At 39.3% G+C, this 24,132-nt stretch overlaps 1 protein-coding gene across 1 annotated transcript in view; it reads right to left on the bottom strand.

Annotated features, from left to right (window-relative positions):
• Positions 1 to 24,132, bottom strand: part of VWA3B (von Willebrand factor A domain containing 3B) — a 204,299-nt gene that overhangs the window by 27,546 nt on the left and 152,621 nt on the right. The window contains 1 exon segment of the mRNA XM_045550176.1: positions 12,730 to 12,931. Coding sequence (XP_045406132.1) covers positions 12,730 to 12,931 — 202 coding nt within the window.

The raw sequence follows: 24,132 nt of genomic DNA, 5'->3' as shown, positions 1-24,132 counted from the left end.
TGGTATATCTATACAATGGAATATTATCCAGCCATTTGTTAATAATAAAAAATATACAGAAAAGGCAAATTTATAGAGACAGAAATTGATTAGTGGTTACCTGGAGCTGAGGATGTAAACAGAGACTGCAAATGGGCATGAGGGATCTCACTGGGATGACGATAATGTTCTAAAACTGGACTGTGATGTTGGCTGACAACTTTGTCAGTTTTACTAAAGATAATTGAATTGAAATGAGTAAATTTCATGATGTGCAAATTATACTTGTACAAATCTTTTTTTTTTAAGGTAAAAATAGGTGGTCATTTATTTTTGTTTGCTCTCTGTAACCACTCCCAGTGTTTTGCGTATACTGTAATGGGCTGAATGAGTGAATGAGCACAGAAGCTTCTGAATCTCCTTTTAAATCAAAAGATAAGCCAAATAGGCCTTTTTCTCCAAATTGCTACATTGCAGAAGCTGGAGATTTTTTATCCTGGATTTTTCCTCATTTTTTTTCTTTCTTGACCATTTTTTTTTTTTTTTTTTGAGACATAGTCTCGCTTTGTTGCCCGGGCTAGAGTGAGTGCCGTGGCATGAGCCTAGCTCACAGCAACCTCAAACTCCTGGGCTTAAACGATCCTACTGCCTCAGCCTCCCGAGTAGCTGGGACTACAGGCATGCGCCACCAAGCCCGGCTAATTTTTTCTATATACACATTTTAGTTGGCCAGATAATGTCTTTCTATTTTTAGTAGAGACGGGGTCTCACTCTTGCTCAGGCTGGTTTCGAACTCCTGAGCTCAAACAATCCACCCGCCTCGGCCTCCCAGAGTGCTAGGATTACAGGCATGAGCCACCACGCCCAGCCTCTTTCTTGACCATTAACTTATTAATTCTTGGGTTTCTTAAAAGAAATGAGTCCTCCATGCCAATTAGAGTGCCCAGTGAAATCATTCACTAGTGTTTCCTGTTCACAGCCCATCAAATTCTTCTCTTCTTCATGACACAAAGCCCACTATAAAATGTTTTCACAGGCATTTGGATGCCACCTTTTGCAGTGCTATAGCTGTATAGCTACAGCTATATGTTTGCAGTGCTATAGTTATATCATAAATAAAGTATTCAATGCACACTTTATGAGTTCATCTGCAGGCCTCCACTTAAGGAATTCTCTAATTTATGAGGCAATTGACTATAAAAATTTAAATAACTTCAGGCAGTCTGAACACCATTTACTCTTGGGTCATTATTCATGTTCAATATAGTTTGGGTTCTGGAAATAGGTGGGCTCATTTCCATGATGTCCTGATGTGACTGGGTTCTGTTGCAGCCATCTATCATTTGGATCTGTTTGGGGATTCCTTCAGGTTCATTAAAAGAAGTCAGAGTATGGCTTATATCCTCAGAGATGAAAACTTAGAGACAGGTCTTCAGAAGTGAAGAATTAATATGCTAAGGGGTTAATGTCGCTTAAAGGAATTATGGGATATTATCAAGTCTTCAGACTTGTGTTGCTTGCAGCCTCTGCAGCCATGGACAAAAATGTGCAGTGAACTCTACTCTTTTGTTTATCACACTCCCATTTAGCCAGATTTTTCTTGGGTCCCTCCCTTCTCATAGACTTTGTACTTTTACTGAGGCTATCAGTATGTCAAAGAGAATGGTCCAACATCACTGGTGGAAGGTGAATGTTACCTGCTTATTCTTGAGCTTTCGCCCAAGGGGGAAACTCAAGCACTCCTTCCTGTTGGAGATTCAGAATGGCCTACTGCAGTCTGAAAACGACCTTAAAGGGAGGATCCTGGGCCAGGAGACAGAAGGAATAGGATTGAGTGCTGCCCACGTGGATATGCAACTTTGGCCAATCTTTTAACCTTCCTGAGCCTCGATTTCTGCGTATGCAAAATGAGGGGACAAATGAAATGATCTCTAACACCCTCTAGTTCCATATTTCTGTCCAGGAGGGTCTTACTATGCACTTCTGCAGAAACTGTCAGGCCATGTGTATACCAGGACAGGGACACAAGCATGCTATCCCTGCTTGCAGTTTCTACAAGATGAGGGAAATGTACTGGCCAGAATGTGAGTAGTGCAGTTTTTCTATCTTCATACTCCAAAGAGATGTCCACACCAGTTTCCTACAGTCAACTCTTCAATGGAAGACTCAATGGCAAGTATTCTAATAATTGACAGAATTTAGAATCTTGAGAATCTGGAACATGACAAGTCATTAATAAATTGGCTGTTGCCTAAAAACCTGACCTTAACAAAAAGTTTAACTTCCAAAGCCACTTTGCTTCAAGCCACCAGTGTTCACATCAAAGACCAATTGGCTGGGGATGTACTTTTGGTCACTAAGGCCACTAGATAGCCTCCCTGCCTGCAGACGAATAACAACCTGTAATTCTACAAAGCTGTGTGCATCAATTCTAGAAAGGCATTCTCCCTCTTTAGATTTCATCAGTATGACAGGTCGCTTATTAGAACCTATGCATAGATACTTTTACAGTTCCTTTTAAAAATTCTGAATGAGTAGAGTCACAAAATTTACTTAACCAGCCCTTTTTTATCTTTAGATTCCAAATATTGACTCTCTCAATGTCCCAGCTAGAAGCTCACTGGCGAGATTGCTTTCTGCGTTTTCAGAATGGGTCTGGAGGTACAAATCTGTGAAGTCAGTTGCCTAAAATACTCAGAGAACTCTTTTTTTCTATAGTTGTCACTCACTTCCCAATTCATCTGATATAGAAAAGCCATTTGCTCTGTGAGGACCTTCCTCTTGCATGGGCTACAACAGTGAATGGTAGTAATGCAGAGTGCTATGGCATTCATTCTTAACACTGCAAATGCTACCTAAGGAAATGTCTTTCCAAGTGGCTAAAAGTATATGCCTGTGAGTTCACCTGAAAGGACCAGGACAGATACTACAGCACTTTGTACAAGGAACTCGCATTTATTCCACTTCTGTTTCCAACTCTTATTACTAAGGGCAAGAGTTCATTTCTGGCTGATTCCACAGCATGGAGCTCTATGGAGGGAACCATTCACTGTGGCCTACTTAATGATTCATTTGTACCATAGCACAGTCAATTCAGCTCCACCACAGATAAAGCAGAGTATCCATGGCAAAGCAAGCCCACCAGGCCAGCTTTAAGACAATGGTTCATCCCACAAAATAGGACATGGGCTTCCTAGGATGAAGAGACATCCCACCAGGGGAGCTAGACATGCCATCCTTTCAGCCGGAATATTGATGACTTTGTTTCATAAAAATGATGTCTGGCTGTTTTTGAATCTTGCCAAAGACTTTAGGGGCACTATATAGCCCATGCCAAAGAACACCCTTCAACCTTGTTCCTTTCCTGTCATATCTCACCTACATATACACACAAAATACAAACCATGGGGGTTTAAAAAGAAATGGGTGATGAGAGAGTCGGTGGAGGGTAAGGGGGAGACAGAGGGGTGGGGAGGAGAGAGAGTACACATGAGAAATACTAGCACTAAATAAATAAACCAACATATCTAGTTAGGCTTAGGCACATGAGAATAGCTACATACCAGTTTCAGTGAGGAAGTCCCATGAGCTATGACACCGTGGTAGGGATGCTGTGCACTGAGTAATTTGATTTAGACTTGTCTACAAAATTCAGATCATCCAATTCACTTTATTGCCAGATTCAATCACCAGGTGATGTGGACTAGGGATCTAAACAGTGCCACCCTCCTTTCATTTCATGACTTAATTCCAAGGGCACGCCCTTGGGCTTGCACTGGTGAAGATAGTGAAGTTACTAAACGTTTGATGCTTTAAAATTTTCCATTTGATGGCCTTTATCAAAAAGTCCCAAAACAATAACTGTTGGCATGGATGCAGAGAGACAGGAACACTCATACACTGTTGGTGGGACTGCAAACTAGTGCAACCTCTGTGGAAAGCAATATGGAGATACCTTAAACAGATACAAGTAGACCTACCATTTGATCCAGCAATCCCATTATTGGGCATCTACCCAAAAGAACAAAAGACATTCTATAAAAAAGACATCTGCACTCGAATGTTTATAGCAGCACAATTCACAACTGCAAAGATGTGGAAACAACCCAAGTGCCCATCAATACATGAGTGAATTAATAAAATATGGTATATGTATACCATGGAGTACTACTCAGCTATAAGAAACAATGGTGATATAGCACCTCTTGTATTATCCTGGATAGAGCTGGAGCCCATTCTACTAAGTGAAGTATCCCAAGAATGGAAAAATAAGCACCACATGTACTTGCCTTCACATTGGTTTCATGGATCATCACCTAAGAGCATATTTAGGAATAACATTAATCAGGTGTCAGGCAGATGTAGGGGTGTGTATACATACATAATGAGTGCGATGCGCACTGTCTAGGGGATGGACATGCTTGAAGCTCTGATTTGGGGGAGGGGAGCAAGGGCAATATACATAACCTAAACTTTTGTACCCCCATAATATGCTGAAATAAAAAAAAAATTTTCCATTTGACAGGCAACACTGCTTCTTTCCCCACTGGGTATAGAACACATTTCTACAATTTAACTAGAACTGGTCTTTGGCTCAAAATCTTGTTAAAATACTACTACTAAATATTTTTCCTGCCCCAAATCATTGAACTCTGCCACATACAATCACCACACTGTCCTAGCCACAGCTCCAACATGCTTCTCTGTCCACGTTTGTCCTTAAGACCAAGTAAAGTCTGTGACTGCTCTAAATAATCAAGGTCACGCATGGAGGGTCAGGCAGGTTCTGCCCTTTTCTCTCTCCAGGAACACTAATGGTGCGACCAGGACATTCACAAACTGGCTCTGTGAATAATCCAACCCCCTTTAAAACTTTGGTGAACAGGATAGGAGTGTTTTGAGACTCAGGGCAACAGAGAAGAGTTAATCACTCTGAAAGTGAAATCTCTAATCAAACATTCACAAGTAGCAACTTCAAGGGCTTTTATGAAAAGATGAAAGTGTGTGTGTATGTGTTTTGCAGCAGCAAAGGAACCTAATAAATATGTATTTTAAAAAATACCAAAACTATTTGCCTAGCTTGAAAAGCAAACCTGCAACATCTTCTCAGGGAATATTCTTTCATTGCTCTTTTAGGGAAAAATCAAAGAGAGAAAAATTTAAAATATTTAATTCTGAAAGTTACTGAAGCTTTGGGATTTGCAATTCAGATGTTACTGATACAGTTATCCATCTCCTGCCACCCCAGAGATGAACAACAGCCACATATTGGAGCCACTTTTGTGCCATTGCCTGATGTATGGACCACTACCAGCTACCTACTTTATATAAACATCTCACACAAGAATGTGACCTTTAAGAACACTTTTCAAGACATGTACCTCTCTGGGCTGGCTATCCCACCTCCACTCATTTGCTCCCAAAATCCATTCTCTGCTCTTCCCTGCCCTGCACTGTGCCCAGAGGCTGGCACCCAAGGACTGTACCTATTTCCTTATCTGGCTGGCTTCTGGAAGGGGCAACCCAAGTGAGGCACTGGCAGAGATTGGAAGGCAGGAGAAGGAGAAAGACCAGGGAACTGGTTTCCTGTCCCCTTCTTGCTCTGTGTCTCTAGGACTCCCTCCCATCCTGCCAGGGGATTTGGCTCTTCCTTCTCTTGCCCTTCATGTCTAGGGGTGATGATAACTCCTTGCTATTGCTAGTCCCTGGATGCCTCAATATTCCCCACAGATGGCCTTAGACCTGCCTACTTTCACCTCTGCAGAGTCCCTTCGTTAACGTTTCTTCACGTTGAACTGAACAGGATTCTGTTTCCTGACTGGCCCCTGCTGCTAAACCCACCACACTCAGTTCTCTTTCTCCAGACAGGGAGGGTAAAGACTATCCCCAAGCCTGTTTAGGGTGCTAGGATAGAATTTACAACTCAGAACAATGATAAACATAGAGGCAGGAGGCTGTTGGGGTCTGCCCAGCTGAAATCTCCAGCGAGGAGGGTTGTCTTTAGCTTCAGAATGAAAACACAACCTGGCTGTGGGGTTTTTGTCATCTCAGGAATCCCCAGGCCTGACACCCACCTTCCCACTTTTGAACATCAGGACACTAGACAGAAGACTTTTCAGATAATAGAGTTTGGGGGAATTTTTCTTCCCTTCTTTGAATTTCCTCTAGTGCCTGGTGTTCCTGAGCAGAATGCTCTCCTTAAATCTCAGCTAACTGGCACAATAGTGAGTTGGCATTGTCTCTTTGGCATCCTCTCACTGTCTCTGAGCTTTCAGCATCACCCTGGCCACACCTTCTACACCAACCGTAGGGGCCTATCCAGGGTTCCACTTCCAGATGCTAACTTACCACTGCAGTGCTGTGTGGGGACAGTGGGGCCTAAATGTGCATGTGTCATGCCTTCTGTGATGGCAACATTATTGATGCCCAACACAGACTTGTTAACCTCCCACCCCCACAAAAGGAGATCTTATTCTGTTGAGAATGGTTCACAGCCACTAGGAAGCTAGTCTTCCCACCAGACCCAAATGTCAGCAGAACAGCCTAAAGTTTTAACTAGCGGAATGAGAAAGGCCCACTAGTCAATTAGGGTGTGATGGCTCTGACCTCCCTTTAAAGAGGGAATCTTGAGAAGTGTAAAAAAGTGTATACATAAGGGGGTCACAATGCAAGAATAACAATTGGTCCAGTTACTGTTAGGGGGCACAAATAACAACTGTATATATTCTGGCTTCATTTTACATAACTCGAAGAAATTTCCTCTAAGTCTCCTCCAGCTAACATTCTCCTGCACGGATAGTATCAAAGTCACAAATCAGCATAATGTTCTCAAGTCCAAATGGTCTCTCTCCTTCTCTGCATTCTCCCAGTTCCATCTCACCCAACCTCACCTGTACCCCCTTCTCTATGTGCATTTTCCTTACATGCTCCTTCTTCCAGACAGTTTTTCATGGAGCAGAGTGCTCGAGTCACCATTCCTAAAGGCTATAGACTCCAGATTCCTTGGCAGTTATGGCTTTGAGAAGTAACCATGTGCAGCCAGCTGTCTGGGTAAATTTCCAAGGCCTCCTTTAGGGTTGCTTATAGCTTAAAAAGATTTTCTGGCTCCAAATTTTCTAAGACAGTCAACGTTATGGGTGGGAGAGCCCTTTAGATCTTCCTGGGCCTGGATTCTGTAGGATTTGCTCTGGAAAACAATCCTTATTTCCTAAGGAAATGTTGCAGGACAGCATGGCTGGGCTGCCCCAGACCAGGCCCCCAGGGAGCTATGCAAGTTTCATTATAGTTCAGACACCCTTGGTGAATTCCACTACAGCTCAGCTCTGAGGGCTCAGGACTGGCCAACGAGGATGAAATCTGCAATCACAGCAATATGAGGGGTGCTGGTGAGGAGAGTTTCCAAGGGGAATTAAACATCTTAGACTTAAGATTTCTCCTTTCATTATGTGGTCAGTAAATGAAGCACCTGTCTCCAGGGACACCACAAAGCCAGTGGATTATGGAAATACGGGGAAACCATTATACAATCATGGAATGTGCCCAGTGTAGGATGCTGGGCAGAGCAGGTGAGAATAATGGTTCTCACCTTAGGTCTGACCAGGGACTGCCAGTGGAAGCCAGAGTGTAGAAAGCAGCCACAGGCTGCCTGGACGTTTGTAGGCACATCTTCTCACCTCTGGTCCTCACTTACAGAAAAATCATGAATCTGTCCCAAACTCAGGAACCAGCAGGGCAACTATGCTGGGTGCCAACATCACTCCAAGATGTCCCCTGGAGCAGGCCAAATATGGCAATCATAGCATTTTGGGTTTTTTTTTTTTTAGAGGCAGGGTCTCACACTGTTGCCCAGACCCCCTACGTACCTGGGACTACAGGTGTGTGCCACCCCAACTGGCTAATTTTTAATTTTTTTTTTTTATAGATGGGGTCTCAATATATTGCCCAGGCTGGTCTCAAACTCCTGGCCTCAAACGATACTCTAGCCTCAGCCTCCCAAAGTATTAAGATTACAGATGTGAGCCATTGTAGCTGGCCACACGTGGGCACTTTTTATTGGATCCCACTCCAGAAGAATTTTGACCACCTTTGCTGCACATTATCAATAAACATAAAGGGGGATTAATGACTAATAAGTTTCTTCCTCTCCAATTTTCAATCATTGATCAAATCTTTGGCCTTTGCTAAAAGAATGTAAAATGAGATTCTATTTATATTCAAATAAGTAAAAATGATTAGCATCTGTGCTGACTTGTCCACCTCAGGATCTCAGAAAGCCTTGCAGTCTTGATCATTGTTCCCAACCAGTGTTATTGCACTGGAAGTTGAGACCTCTTAAGTGGTCATGAAATCAAATCAGTGTGGCATGATAAAAATGAAATTTTAAAATCCCAGAATGTGTCACACATAGTAAGAAGTGCTATTTTAAGGAAACAACGTACAGAAGCTTCCATTGCAGAGGGCCATGCTAAGAGTAGAAAGAATGTTGAAGAGACGCTGCCAAATATGACCCCTCCTTCCCCAATTCATTATCTGCGGACAATTTACTGGACATGTGCGAGTCCCCTGAACAGAGGGTGGGGGCTTTGGACACCCTGTGCGGGGACAGGGCAGTGAAGGGAGAGCCCCAGCCCTTGGCCAAGAAGTGGGTAGCAGTGGACCCAGTGATGCCATTGCACAAACTAAATGCCGTCTCCTGTTCTTGCTTCCCACTCTCATCCCACCATCTTTCTCCTCACCTTCCCTGTGAAGGTCTGAAAACAAGTCTTCACTTCCTATATTGACCTTCTAGACTTCTACCCACCCTTCCACCCACTACAAACTGGCTCCTGCTCCCACCATTCCACTGGCATTGTTCTGGTCACATCACTAATGAGCTCCATCTTGCCAAATCAAATGGCTTTCAGACGACATTCTGTATGACTTTTTGAAACTCCTCGATAATAGCTTTAATAATGGAAATAGTGATCAAAGATAATATACCTTGAGTGCATTTACTGCTAAGCACTTAGTGCTGCACTCTGCCTGAAGCATGTGATGTGTGTTGTCTCACAATCATCTTTTAGGTTGGTACCTTGATTTCCCTATTTTAAAGATGAGGAAATGAGGCTTAGAAGGCCTGAGGAGATCACACAGCTAGAAAGTGGCAGAACTGGGATCTGCATTTGGGTCCACCTGACTCCAGAGCCAGTGCTCATAACCACTTCTTGCCCCTGGCTCACACCATCGCTCTCTGTTCTGGGCCTCCTGCTTCTCTTACTTTCCTGTCTTGGTCCCTTCCTCTGTGTTTTCCTCCTCACTCAGCCTCAAATGGCTTCCAGATCTATCTCCTTAACTCAGACCTCTCTCCTAAGCTCCAAACATGTGACTGTCTATGGGTCTTCCTCACCCAGATACCCCATGGACACCTAAGAATCAAGGGAGCTCAAAGTGAATTACCCTTCCCTGAAAATCTGCTCTTCCTTTCATTTTGCATCCTTCTCTCTGTTTGTTCTTTCATTTATCCACTGAAATATTTACACATGCCTATGAGCTGCCTAGCACTATTCAGGCACTGGGAGTACGTAGAACACAGCAGACCAAGTCCCATCCTACTCTAGTGAGGAAGACATACCATAAACAAATGTGTACATGACGTCAGGGAGTGAAATGTATTGTGAAGTAAACAAAAATGTGGAAAAGGGTTAGAGGTGCTAGCCAGGGAACCCCTGCCTCAAAGGAGCAGAGGTGGGATGGAAGTGGTTGACAGTGCCTCTGTCCCTCCATTGTCCAAGACAGAAGTTCTGTGGGCATCTTCAGCTTTGACCTCTGGCTCACCCTACACATTTAACTTTCCAACAATCCATGTCTCTTTTACTTATTTCTCCCCCTCACCCCACTGTTCCTGCTTTGCTCAAGGATCTCTAATGGCAGCATTGCACTTGATTTTTGTCTTTTACATGGGGTCTCATCTTGCTGACAAAATAATCTTTCTAAGACACAAATCTGTTAACATCTTTCACTTGCTGAGAACTCCTCCCTGGGTATCCATTTCCTACAGGCATAAATCCCTGGTCCCAGGAGAGTTCCAAGTTTCTCATTGTGTGATGCCACCTTCCCTTTCCCATCTTATCTCCTGCCACACTCCTTGGTGGGCATCTTCTGTTTGTCCCCACCTCCCTGGCTTGCACGGGCTGTTTCTTTCACTCAGAACACTTCTCACAGCCCAAGCCCCAAGTCTTATGCATCCTTCCAGATTATATCCCTCTGAAAGCCTTCCCCAGCTCCCTAGTCAGAATAGCTCATGTTTTCCCATCTTCCAGTTGTTCTATGGGTATGTCTCTGCTGTAGTATTTATAATGCTCTACTGTAAAGATCTGGGTTTTATTCATTCAATGTGCATTTATTGAGTGCCCACTGTGTACCAGGATCCATCCACTCTTGGTACCATGGATACAGCTACAAATAAGGCCAGACCAGGTCTCAGATCTCACAGAGGTTATGTTTTGTTCCAGTGTCTCCTCCACTAGGCTGGTGCCATGTCTTCAATGCAGTGAACAAATCCCCATTGTGTATCCAATATATAGTGCTAATTAACAGAACAATTAATTTAATTAACTCATGTCCTATTAACAATGAACTTTTGATTGCCAGAATTCCAGACAAATTCCGTAGGATATACTATCTTTATTCTGAATCACAGGAGGTTTGTTTTCACTTTATTAGCAATACTTCCTATTTGCAAATTTAATATAAAGTATAGATAAAAGAATAATGCTAGCAAATTCTGCTGTTAGGCAGTGGTGGAAAAGGCCATCATTTTGGGATGAGTAATGGTCAGTCTCCCCCATTAGAACAAGGGCAGGACTCGGTCTGCTATGTTCTGGGTACTCCCAGTGTCTAGAATAGTGTTTGGCATCTCACAGGCACTCATAAATATTTCAATAGATAAGTGAAAGAACAAGCAGACCGGAAGAAGCACAATGAGAGGAACACATATTTTCAGGGAGAGGTGGGCAATTCACTTGTGGTGCTTTTATTTCTTCAGTGCTCACAGAGCATCAAGGGGAGGAAGGCCAATAGATAGCAAAATATTTGGAGGTATCAGATGCTGCCTCCCAAAGAAACACTGAACGATTCTTTGAAGAAGTCATTTTGTTTGAATAACATTAGTAGAAATATGATGTTATCTGGTAATTTTTTTGCATTTTTGTGATTATAGGACAAAAAATAAAATGAAAGAAAAACAAACAAAATGAACACAAGAATCTAGAGCATCAAAATCAGAATTTAAAACAAGGCAAAACCAGTATCACTTGGCAAAGACTGAATCCAAAATGATGAACCCCAAAGGTCAGATCTTTGAGGATGATTTTCAGACTATCATATGGTGAATACCCCAAAATTATCTAGGATTTAGTAAGATTTTAGATGAACTATTCCACATCTGTCTTAGTTTTGTGCTGGTAAAACTGAATGTCACAGACTGGGTAATTTTTAATCAACAGAAATGTATTGGCTCACAACTACGGTGGCTGGGAAGTACAAGAGCAGGGGCCAGCCTCTGCTGAGGACCTTCTCGCTGCATCATGACTTGGCAGAAGGCACCATATGGGAAAGAGAGGGTGCAGGGGAGGTCTAAACTCATTCTTTTCATAAAGAATCCACTCCCATGATGATGGCATTAATCCATTTATGAGGGCAGAGCCTTTACGGCCTAATCACCTCTTAAAGGTCTCACTTCCCAACACCACTGATTGGGGACGAAAGTTCCAACACACGAACTTTGGGGGACAAGTTCAAACCATAGCCATGTCCATACACAACCACATGCAGTTAGAAAGAGGAGTTTTACACTGGAGATAAACATTTAGAGCCTCCATATGTTCATATCCTTTGATCCAGAAATCCTACTTCCAATATCGCATCTTAACAGAATAATTCAACTATGTGCACCATAGAAGTCATGAAAACATTATGGGAAAGAGCAGAAAACTGGAAAATAAGCCAAATATTCAACATTCAGTGAAGAATGTAATGAACCAGGGTATATTCCCATCATGAAATATATAACCACCAACCATATCAATCTGAAGATTTAGTAAAAATACAGAGAAAGTTTATGCAATAATGCTAAACTAAAAAGCAGACTATCAACTAATTATGGACACTTTGACTGTATCAATGCAGAAAAACATTTATTTGAGGAAGAAAAAAAAACTAAAAGGAATGCTCCAAAATGGCAGCAATGAGGTAGATTATAAATTATTTTTTCTCTTTAAAAGGTTTGTTTTATTAATAATAATAATAATGATAACTGCTAATAGTTATTGGGGGCTTTTAGTACTTCACATGTTCATTTTATATTCATAACAACCCTATGAGACATATACTATTAATACTGCTACTTTATAAGTAAGAAAATCTACTTTTAAAGAGAATGAGTAACTAGCTAAAGTCACACATAGATTAGATGGTATATCTAGGGATATTCCATGATTTGGCTCCTATCAAAGTCAAGGCTTTTAATGACTATACTATATTTCTATTTACTTTTGTTTTCCAATTAAAAGGCGTATTATTTTAAAAATAAGGCCACAGTAAAATCAAATGGCATTTCCTTTCTGATGAAAAAGTACTGAAATCTTAACTGGATTGGCTCTCTTTTAGAAATCGTGTGGTGCAGAGTGAGAGACAAGGGAGGCCAACGTAGGGATGGCAATGACTTGGGACACGTAGGGAGGGAGGAAATACAGAGACCCTCATGGCACCCACCTCTTCCAGTGCCTTGTTCAAATAATTCTTCTTGGCAGCCTCCTGGAGTTCCATGGCCTGATGGATGTACATTTTCCCAGTTAGGATTTCATTTTCTAGCATCGACAACTCTTTCAATGAAATGGGCCAATTCAACCGTTCTAATGCCTGGTTTAAAACTGTCTTGTTTTCCAAGTACTGCATTGGTTTGTTCGCATCTAACCTAAAAAAATAACAACAAAGAAGAAATAAAAGGTGAAGAAAATGACCACAATAGAAACAGTATGGTAGGATGGTTTCTCAGTAAATCCTCCCCTGAGAAACATTTGTTGAAGCAGGTGTCAGATACCAGACGACAGAGTCATAGCCATGTCCTTTGATCCATCAGGACTTCGGTAGCTTGCAAAGGTTAAAAAGAACCATTTCTGTGAATTATGGTAGGCACTTCTCCCCATTATATTTGATTATTTTATTTTAAAGAAGTTTGATACACAAAAATTTTTTCAGCAATTTTTTTTTGCAAATTTGAAGTCTATTCCCTTCTCCTTAGGCCTAACATCTGGCAGAAACAAACATGAGCTTCAAAGAGATTTCATATAAGTATGCCTAGCAGTGACTCTGAAAAACAAAGCAAAGTAAAGCAAAGCAAAACAAAACTCAAATGTTTGCTTCAGTGTAGTAATTCTTATACTAGCTCATTTTAGCTATTTTGATCTCCTTTCCTCCTTGTAGTCTTAAATAGGCCTAAAGCTTCTGGCTTTGCTGTTTTGATCCACAAGGCACAGAAGCTAAACTTTCTATGGCTGATGAGCAGAGGGACTCCAGAGGAATCTAGCGTGGTGTGATGGCCCAGGTCCTGGATTCTATTTCCAGTCCAAGCTGCTTCTGAGTCAGATAGTCCTAGAAGAGGGGAAGCAGGGAGAAAGAAAGCATTTCATAATTATCATTCTCTTATTGCTGAAAGCATCACTTAATCCTTTAGATGTCATTTGTTAGAAGAGTACAGTCTAAACTTAGCACAGCCACAGGACTCAATCCACAAACAAAACCTGTCTTCAGAACAGCAACCATGGAGTACTATTCAGCTATAAGAAACAATGGTGATATAGCACCTCTTGTATTATCCTGGATAGAGCTGGAACCCATTCTACTAAGTGAAGTATCCCAAGAATGGAAAAATAAGCACCACATGCACTCACCATCAAATTGGTTGTAACTGATCAACACCTAAGTGCACATATAGGAATAACATTCATTGGGCGTTGGGCAGGTAGGGGGGGAAGGGATGGCTATATACATACATAATGAGTGCAATGTGCACCATCTGGGGGATGGACACACTTGAAGCTCTGACTTGGGGGGAGGGGGGAACAAGGCCAATATACATAATCTAAACATTTGTACCCTCATAATATGCTGAAATAAAAAAAAATTCTTATTAAAAATCTAAATTGGAATGATATCGGCAAGATGATGGAATAAGAAGCCGCAGGCCCTTATTCCCCCACAAACACAGACTTAACAGCAATAAAGGGACCAAGTTGCCTTTGTGAGACTTTGAGAAACCAATTAAGAAGTTGCAGCACCTCAGACAAGTACAACATGAGGAAGAGTTGTGTCAAAGAGGGTAAGAAAGTTTGTTGCATTTTGCTTGCCCTAGTTCCTCCCCTCTCTCCCTGGAATAGCACAATGCAATTGGAAGAAAACTCCCAAATCCTGGCTCTTCCCTTAGAGAGGAGAGTGAAATGTACACCCACAATTCTTGGTTTTTTTGAGGGGCTCCCCCCAAAACTGGTCTCTGTCTTGCCTGACTCAGAGTGCTGATGGGAACAGTGATATATTTTGGGTGCCAGATTGGGGGCCACACAACAAAAGAGTGCCACAGCTTGTTATAGCATCAGAGATATTGCAATACTGCAGGGACACACCAGGGGGTGCAAGAGATTACAGGCTCCTGAGAAAATCAGGGGCAAACCTAATTAACTGGGAAATTACACACACAGCTCAGAGAAGACAAATCCCCAGAAAAGGTTTGCAAGATTCACAGGATCTCTAAATGGCATGACTTGTGAAGGTCTTCCCCTGTAAAATGTCAATCTGTAAAAACTGGGAGAAGTGGCTGTTTTTTCAAATGCTCTAATCTCAACTAAAGGCATGCAAAGATATGGGGAAAGGCATAGAAAGATATGGGGAAACAGCCCAATCAAAGGAATAAAATAAATGTCCAGAAACTGATACTAAAGAAATGGAGATACATTAATTACCTGACAAAGAATTCAAAACAATCATCTTAATGATGCTCAGTGAGCTAAAGGACAACATAGACAACTACACGAAATCAGAAAAGTAATGCATGAACAAAATGAGAATATCAGCAAAGAGAGAAACTATAAAAAGAACTAACAGAAATCCTGGAGCTGAAGATACAATAACTGAATTTAAAAATTCACCAGAGGAATTAAACAGCAGATTTAATCAAGCAGAAGAAAAAAAAATCAATGAACTTGAAAATAGAGTTTAAGATATAAACTGTCATAAGAGACAAAAAGGATATTATATAATGGTAAAAATCTACTAGGAAGATATGATAATTGTAAATATATATGCACCTAACATCAGAGCTCTCAAATATGTAAAACAAACTTTGACAGAATTGAAGGGAGAAATTGACAGCAGCTTACTAATAGGAGACTTCAACACTCCACTTTCAATAATGGATAGAAAAACTACACAGAAGATCAATAAGGAAACAGAGGACTTGAACAACACAGACTAGTTGGACCTAACTGACATATATGGGACACTCTACCGAACAATGGCAGAATACACCTTCTTCTCAGGTACACATAGAATATTCTGCAGGATAGATCATATGTTAGGTCACAAAACAAGTATTTAAAAGTTTACCAAGATTCAGAGCATACAAAGTACCTTTTCTGACAAAAATGGAATGAAGCTAGAAATAATAACAAATGGAAAGCTGGAAAATCCACAAGTATGTAGAAATTAAACCACACACAAATGAAAAATGTGTCAAAGAAGAAATCACAAGGAAAATTGGAAAATATCTTGAGATAAAAACAAAAACACAGTATATCAAACTGTATAAGATGCAGTAAAAGCAGTACTAAGAGAGAAGTTTACAGTGGTAAACACTTTAATGTGAAGAAAGATCTCAAATCAACAATCTAATTTTACATGTTAAGGGACTAGAAAAAGAACAAATGAAACCTAAGGTTAGCAGAAGGAAGGAAATAATAAAGATTAAAGTAGAAATAAATGAAATAGAGTGTAGAAAAACAACACACAAAAAAAATCAATGAAACTAAGAGTTGATTTTTTTAAAGATCAATAAAAGTAACAAATGCTTAGCTAGATTAACTAATAAAAATAGAAGATTTGAAAAACTAAAATCAGAAATGAAAGTGGGAACATTACAACTGATGCCACAGGATTATATAATAAGAGACTACTATAAACAACATTGTACCAACAAATTGGATAACCTAGAAGAAATGGATAAATTCCTAGAAACACTCTGCCTACTAATACTAGCTTATGAATACATAAAAAAACAAGCAGATCACAGCTAGTAAGGAGATTGAATCAATCATCAAAAACCTCCCAGCAAAGAAAGGCCCAATACCATGGCTTCACTAGAGAATTCTGCCAAAAAGTGAAGGAATTAACACCAATCCTCCTCAACCCTTTTCCAAAAAATCAGAGGAGCGAATACTTCCAAACTCTGATACCAAAGTTAGACAAAGATACCACAAGAAAATAAAACTACAGACCAATATTCCTGATGAATAGTGATGTAAAAATCCTCAAAAAATCCTATTATACTAAACTGAATCCAACAGCACATTAAAAGAATAATAAACTATGAAACGTGGGATTTATTCCTGGAATGCAAGGGTGGTTCAACATATGAAAATCAACATAATACACCACATTAACAGAATAAAGAACAAAACATGATTATCTCAATTGATGCAGAAAAACATTTGACAAAATTCAGCATCTTTTCATGATAAAAACACTCAACAAACTAGGAATGGAAAGAAACTACCTCAACAAAATAAAGCCCACAGCTAACATTGTACTCAGTGATGAAAGACTGAAAGCCTTTGCTTAAGACTAGGAACAAAGCAAGGATGTTCACTCTTGCCCTTTTATTCATCATAGTACTAGAAGTCTTAGAGAAATTAGTCAACAAAAAAATAAATAAATAAATAAAAGATATACAAATTGGGAAACAAAAAGTAAAATTATCTCTGTTTGCAGAGGATATAATTTTATATGTATCAAACCCTGAAGATCCCACCAAAATACTGTTATAATGGATACATGAATTCACCAAAAGTTGCAGGATACAAAATCAACACACAAAAATCAGTTGCATTTCTATGCCTTAAAAAGAACAATCAGAAAAAGAAATTAAGAAAACAATCTAATCTAATCTATAATAGTATCAATAAGAATAAATTAGTAATAAAGTTAACTAAGGAGGTGAAAGATTTATACCCTGAAAACTACAAACATTGCTGAAAAATTACAGAAGATACAAATAAATGAAAAGATAGCCTTTATTCATGGATTGGAAGACTTAGTATTGTTAAAATGTTCATACTACCCAAAGTGATATGCAGATTCAATGCAATCCCTATCAAATTCCCAAAGGCATTAGATTTACTAGACAAAGAGTTTAAATTAGCCATCTTAAATATGCTCAAAGAGGTGAAGGAAACCATGGTTAAAGAACTAAAGGAAATCAAGAGAATGATGTATGAATGATTAGAGAATATCAATAAAGAGATAGAAATGATAAAAAGGAACCAAACAGAAATACTGGAGCTGAAAAGTACAGTAGCTGAAATAAAAAATTCATCAGAGGGTTTCAATAGCAGATTTAAGCAGCCAGAAGAAAAAATCAGTGAACTTACAAATAGGTCAACTGGGATTACCAAGTCTGAGGAGCAGAAAGAATAAAAGACTGAAGAGAGGGGAAGAGAGTCTAGGGAACCTATGGCATACTATAAAGGACTCCCATACACATTATGGGAGTCCTAAAAAGTGACAATGGGGGGGGGGTGGAATACTTGAAGAAATAATGGCCAAAAACTTCCCAAATTTGATGGAAGATATAAACCTACACATCCAAGAAGCTCAGCAAACTTCAAGCAGGATAAACTCAAAGACAGTCACACCAACATACATCATCAAATTATTGAAAGAAAGAGAGAATCTTGAAAAGAGCAAGACAAAAGTGACTTATCATAAACAAGGAGTCCTCAATAAGATTAACAATTGATTTCTCATCATCAATGATGGAGACCAGAAAGCAGTAGGATGATATATGCAATGTGCTGAAAGAAAAACACTATCAACCAAGAATTCTCTATCTGACAAAATTATCCTTCAAAAATAAAGGAAAAATTAAGACATTCCCAGATCAACAAAAGCTAAGGAGTTTGTTACTGGTAGACTTGCTCTACAAGGAATGCTGAAAAAAGATCTTCATGCTAAAATGAAAGGATACTAGAAATTAATTCTAAGCCATATGAAGAAATAAACATGAATGGTAAAGATTACTACATAGGTAAATACAAATGCTAGTATTCTTATATTTTTGGTGTGTAACTTCTCTTGTTTTTTGTATTATTTAAAAGATGCATAAAATAATAATTATAAATTTATGTTAATAGGCACACAATATAAAAGATATAATTTGTGACAACAGCTATACAAAGGGGGTGAAGGTGGAGAGGAACAATTAATGTTTGCCACTGAAACTAACTTGATATCAATTCAAACAAGATTATTATAAATTTAGAATGTTAACTGTAATCTCCATGGTAATCGCTAAGAAAATAACTAAGTATACAGAAAAAGAAATGAAGAGTGATCAAAATTATACACTAAAAAAAAATAAAGGCAATAATGGAGAAATATACAACATATACAGAACAAATAGCACAATTGCACAAGTAAGTTCTTCATTATCATTAATCACTTTAAATGTAAATGGATTAAACTCATCAACCAAAAGAGAAAGATTGGCAGAATGAGGAAAAAATGATCCTACTACATGCTGATTAAAAGAGACTCACTTTAGAACTAAAGACACAAGTAGATTGAAAGTGAAAGGATGGAGCAAGATATTCCATGAAAATAGTAACCAAAACAAAGCTGGAGTGTCTATATTATTATTATTAGACAAAATAGATTTTAAGTCATAAATTGTTACAACAGAGAAAGGATGACAGCTTATATTGATAGAAGTGTCAAATCATCGGGAAGATATAAAAACTAGAAACATGTACACAAAGCATCAAAATATATAAAACAAATCCTAAAAAAACTAAAGGGAGAAATAGACAGTTGTACAGTCTTCCTTTGGTATACATGAGGGATTATTTCTGGTACCCATTGTGGATACAAAAATCCACAGATGCTCAAGTCCCTTAAATAAAATAGCACAGTGTTTGCATATAACCTATGCATATCCTCCTATGTATTTTAAATCATCTCTACATTACTTATAATATCTAAAACAATGTAAATTCTATGCAGGCGTTGTTATACTGTATTGGTTTTTACTTGTATTATTTTTTATGGTTGTACTGTTATTTTTTTCCTGGATATTTTTGATCCGTGATTGGTTGACTCTATAGATGCAGAACCCATGGATATGGAGGCCCAACTGTACAAAAATAGTTGGAGACTTCAACACCCCATTTTCAATAATGAATAGAACAACCAGATAGAAGAGCAAAAATAAAATGGAGGACAGAAAACACTATAAATCAACTGCACTTAACAGATATATACATAACACCTCATCCAACAACAGCAGACTATACTACTTTAAGTGCATAGTTAACATTCTCTGGGATAGACCATATGTTAGACCATAGCAATTCTCAAACTACTTTAAAAGATCAAAATCATACAAAGTATCTTTTCCAAACACGATGGAATAAAGTTAGAATAATAACAAAAGGGAAAGCTATCAAATTGGCAATATACAGAAATTATTAATACCACATTCAAATAACCAATAGGTAAAGAAGAAATCACTAGGGAAATTAGTAAATAATATGGGATAAATGAAAATGAAAACTACAACAAAATTTATGGGACGCAGCAAGCCAGTGGTCAGAGAGAAATTTATGGCTGTAAATAAATGCCTTCATTAGAAAAATATAAATATCTCAAATTAACAACCTATATTTACACCTTATTAAGGACCTAGAAAAAGAAGAGAAAATTAGACCCAAAGCCAGCAGAGGATAAGAATTATAAAAAGTAGAGCAGATATAAACAAAATAGAGAATAGAAAAATAATAGAGAGAAGCAACAAAATGAAAAGTTAGTTCTTTGAAAAATGCCAAAAAAAAAAAAAATTGAAAAACCTTTACCTAAACTGACTAAAAGGAGACAAGACACAATTACTAATATCAGAAATGAAAGCAGACATTACTATTAAAAAATCAAAAGAATTATAGAGAACACTATAAACAGTTGTGTGATAAAAAATTAGGTAATCCAGATAAAATGCACAAATTTCTAGAAACACACAGATTATCAAAACTGACTCAAGAAGAAATAGATAATCTCGACAGCCTACAAAAATTAAAGACATTGAATAAGGACTCAACTTCCCCACCTCCAACAAAGAGAAGTCCAGAAGCAGATGGCTTGACTGGTGAATTCTACCAAACATATAAAGAATTAACAACAATCCTGCTCAAACTATTCCAAAAAATAGAAGAGAGGGATGCCTTCTTAACATAGTCAACAAGGCCAGAATTACCCTGATACCAAAGACAAAGATACCAAAGGAAACTACAGACCATTTTCCTTTATGAATATGGGCATAAATATCCTTAATAAAATATTAGCAAATCAAATCCAACAGAACATTTAAATGATTATACACCATGACCAAGTGGGATTTATCCCAGGAATGCAAGAGTGGTTCAACCTAAAAAATTAAATGATTTAATATACCATATCAGTAGAGCAAAGGGAGGAAAAATCACATGATCATCTCAATAGATACAGAAAAAGTATTTGATGATATTCAGCACACATCTTTCGTGATTAAAAACAATCAGCAAACTAGGAACACAAAGGAACTTCCTTAACACAATACAGGGCATTTATGAAAAACCCATAGTTAATATCATAATCGATGGTGAAAGACTGAAAGCTTTCTCCCTATGATCAGGAACAAGACAAGAAAGTCCCTTTTTACCACTCCTGTTCAATGTTGTATTGGAAGTCTTAGCTAGATAAAGAGAAAGAAATGAAGGGCATTCAAACTGGAAAGGAAGAAGTAAAATTATCTCTATTTTCAGATGAAATGTTTCTATATGCAGAAAATCCCATAGATACCTCCTGCAAAGCCACTAGAGCTAACAGACTCAGCAAAGTTGAAAGGTACAAGGTCAAAATACAAAAATCAGTTATGTTTCTATGTACCTGTAATGAACAATCTGAAAATGAAATTAAGAAAACAATCCCATTTACAATAGCATCCAAAAGAACAAAAAAAGACAGAACATGAAAGTCTTGTACACTGAAAACTATAAAAAATTGCTGAAGGAACTAAAGCCCAAAATAAGTGGAAAGACATCATGTGCTCATGAGTTGGAAGACTTAATATTGTTAAGATGGCAATACTCTCCAAAGTGATCTATAGATTCAGTGTAATCCTTATCGAAATTCCAATGGCTTTTTTTTTTTTTCCAGAATGGAGAAACCAATCCTCAAATTCATATGGAACTTCAAGGGACCCCAAATAGCCAAAACAATCTTGAAACAAAAGAAGAAAGTTGAAGGACTCACGCTTCCCAATTTCACAACTTGCTACAAATCTACAGCAATTAAAAGTGCCAACTGGCATAAAAGTAGACCTATAGACCAATGGAAAAGAATAAAGAGTTCAAAAATAAGCCCAAAAATTTATTGATTTTCAATAAGAGTGCCAAGGCCATTTGATGGGGAAAGAATTGTTTCTTAAACAAAAGGGGCTGGGAAAATTAGATATTCACATGCAAAGGATGAAGTTGGGCCTTTACCTTACTTTCTACACAAAAATTCACTTAAAATGGATGAATAACATAAATGTAAAAGCTAAGACCATAACCACGTTAGAAGAAAACAAAGGGATAAATCTTCATGTCCTTGTATTTGGCACTGGATTCTTAGATTTGATACCAAAAGCACAACCAACAAAGGAAAAAAGATAAATTGACTTACCTAAAAATTAAAAGCTTTTGGGGAACAAGATGGCCAAACAGAACCTCTCAGTGATCATTTCCCCACAGGAACACCACATTGAACAACTATCCACATAAGAAAGTACCCTCATAAGAACCAAAAATAAGGTGAGTGATCACATTACCTGGTTTTAACAACACATCAAAGAAAGAGGCACTGAAGAGGGTAAGGAAGACAGTTTTACACTGCCTATACCACACCTCACCCCAGCCCCCAGCAGGGTCACAATGAGAGAGAATCTGTGCACTTGGGGGAGGGAGAGTGAAGTGATTCTGGGACTTTGCTTTGGAACTCAGTGCTGCGCTGTCACAGTGGAACACAACACAAGGCAGAATTCTGCTGGCACCCTTGGAGGGAGTATTTAGACAAGCCCTGGCCAGAGAGGAATCCTCTGCCTTGGCAGTGGAAACCTGAGCTCCAGCTAGCTCCACCACTGGCTGATGAAAGTGGCCTGGGGACTGGAATAAATCTGAAAAGCATCCAGGCCACAAAGATGGCAGTCCTCGGGCAAGTCTGGTGCTTCACTGGACTTGCAGCCAGCGGACTTAGTTAGGGTGCACATGACCCAGTGAGACACCAGCTGTGATGGTTAAGGGAGTGCCTGCATTGCCCCTGCCCCAACTTCAGGCCTTGCAGCTCAGGGAGAGACTCCTTACACTTGTAGAAGGGAAAGGGAAGAGTACAGAGGACTTTGTCTTGCAACTTAGGTACTCACCAGCTCAGGCACAGTAAAATAAAGTACCAAGCAAATTCCTGAAGCCCTCAATTCCAGGCCTTAGCTCCTGGATGACATTTCCACACCTACCCTGGGACAGAAGGGAACCTGCTGCCCTGAAGGGAAGGATCCAGTCCTGGCAGGATTTACCACCTGATGACTAAGGAGCTCTTGGACCTTGAATATCCTTCAAACATGAAGGAGAAATAAAGACTTTTCCAGACAAATGAAAAGTGAAGGACTGTGTCAACAGCAGACATGTCCTATAAGAAATGCTAATGGGAGTTCTTTAAACGGAAAGAAAAGTATATTAACGAACAATAATAAACCATTTAAAACTCACTAGTAACAGTAAGTACACAGACAAATACAGAATAACACTGCAGTAGCGATACGTAAAACACTCATATCTTTTGTAGGAAGACTAAAACACAAACTTAGTAAAATTATAACTACAACAACTTCTTAAGAGATAGCATAAAAAGATATATATATATAAACAAAAAATTCAAAAAGTGGGGGGAATGGAGTTAAAGTGTAGAGGTTGTATTTTTAGCATTCTCTTTGCTTGCTTGTTGTTTTTTGTAATCAGAGTTAAGTTTTCATCAGTTTAAAATAATTAGTCATAAGATGTTATTTGCAAATAACCTCAACTCAAGAAACCTATGAAAACTCAACCTCAAATCAAAAAACCTACAACAGATACACAAAAAATAGAAAGAAAATAGAAGGGAAGATGGCAGACTAGAAGCAGCCCACAAGCACGCTGTTTTCAAGGAAAGGAGTGTAAATTGCAGGCAGATGCCTACCTACAGATAGCTTTTCTTAGAAGGAACATTGTGAAATCACAGAGAAACAACATGGGACACTCAGAGTGAAGGTGAAGGTGACAGTGACATGTGGGACAAGATCGAAGGGATCTGTGGGGAGGCGTCTACATGCAGGAAAGATTAGGAGGATAGAGTGCTGGGGTGTTGCGCTTACCCCACAGGCGCTGTGGCTGAGTTGTAAGAGGGCTCCCTCCACCACCACAGGCCTCTGTCCGGACAGCCTGGGAGCTGCCTAGAGTCTGTGCAGAGCCATTGCACGAGATAACAGGCACAGTAAGGATCTGGTGGCCGCTGATCCTGGGTGTCTGCAGCTGATGCTATCCTTTGCTCTCGGGTTCATGGTGCCAGGTCTGCACTGGACTCAGCTTTGCAGCAGTAGCCTTCACACCACTCCCTCTGAGCCGTACTCTGTGACTGGAAGCCATGTTCCCCTCCCTTCCAGTGCTGCAGGATCTGAGCAAAGGAGTTGCCTCGGATGCTTCAAGCCCCAATCTGAAAGCTTGGGAGACTGCCTCAGTGGGAGTTAGCAGGGTGGGGAGAATTCCACAGTCCCTGGGCCACTGGAACTGACCTCCACCTGTGTGGCTT

The sequence above is a fragment of the Lemur catta genome, chromosome 4 (assembly GCF_020740605.2).
Source record: "Lemur catta isolate mLemCat1 chromosome 4, mLemCat1.pri, whole genome shotgun sequence".
Lineage (NCBI taxonomy): Eukaryota > Metazoa > Chordata > Mammalia > Primates > Lemuridae > Lemur > Lemur catta.
This window is presented reverse-complemented; position numbering and strand designations above follow the sequence as displayed.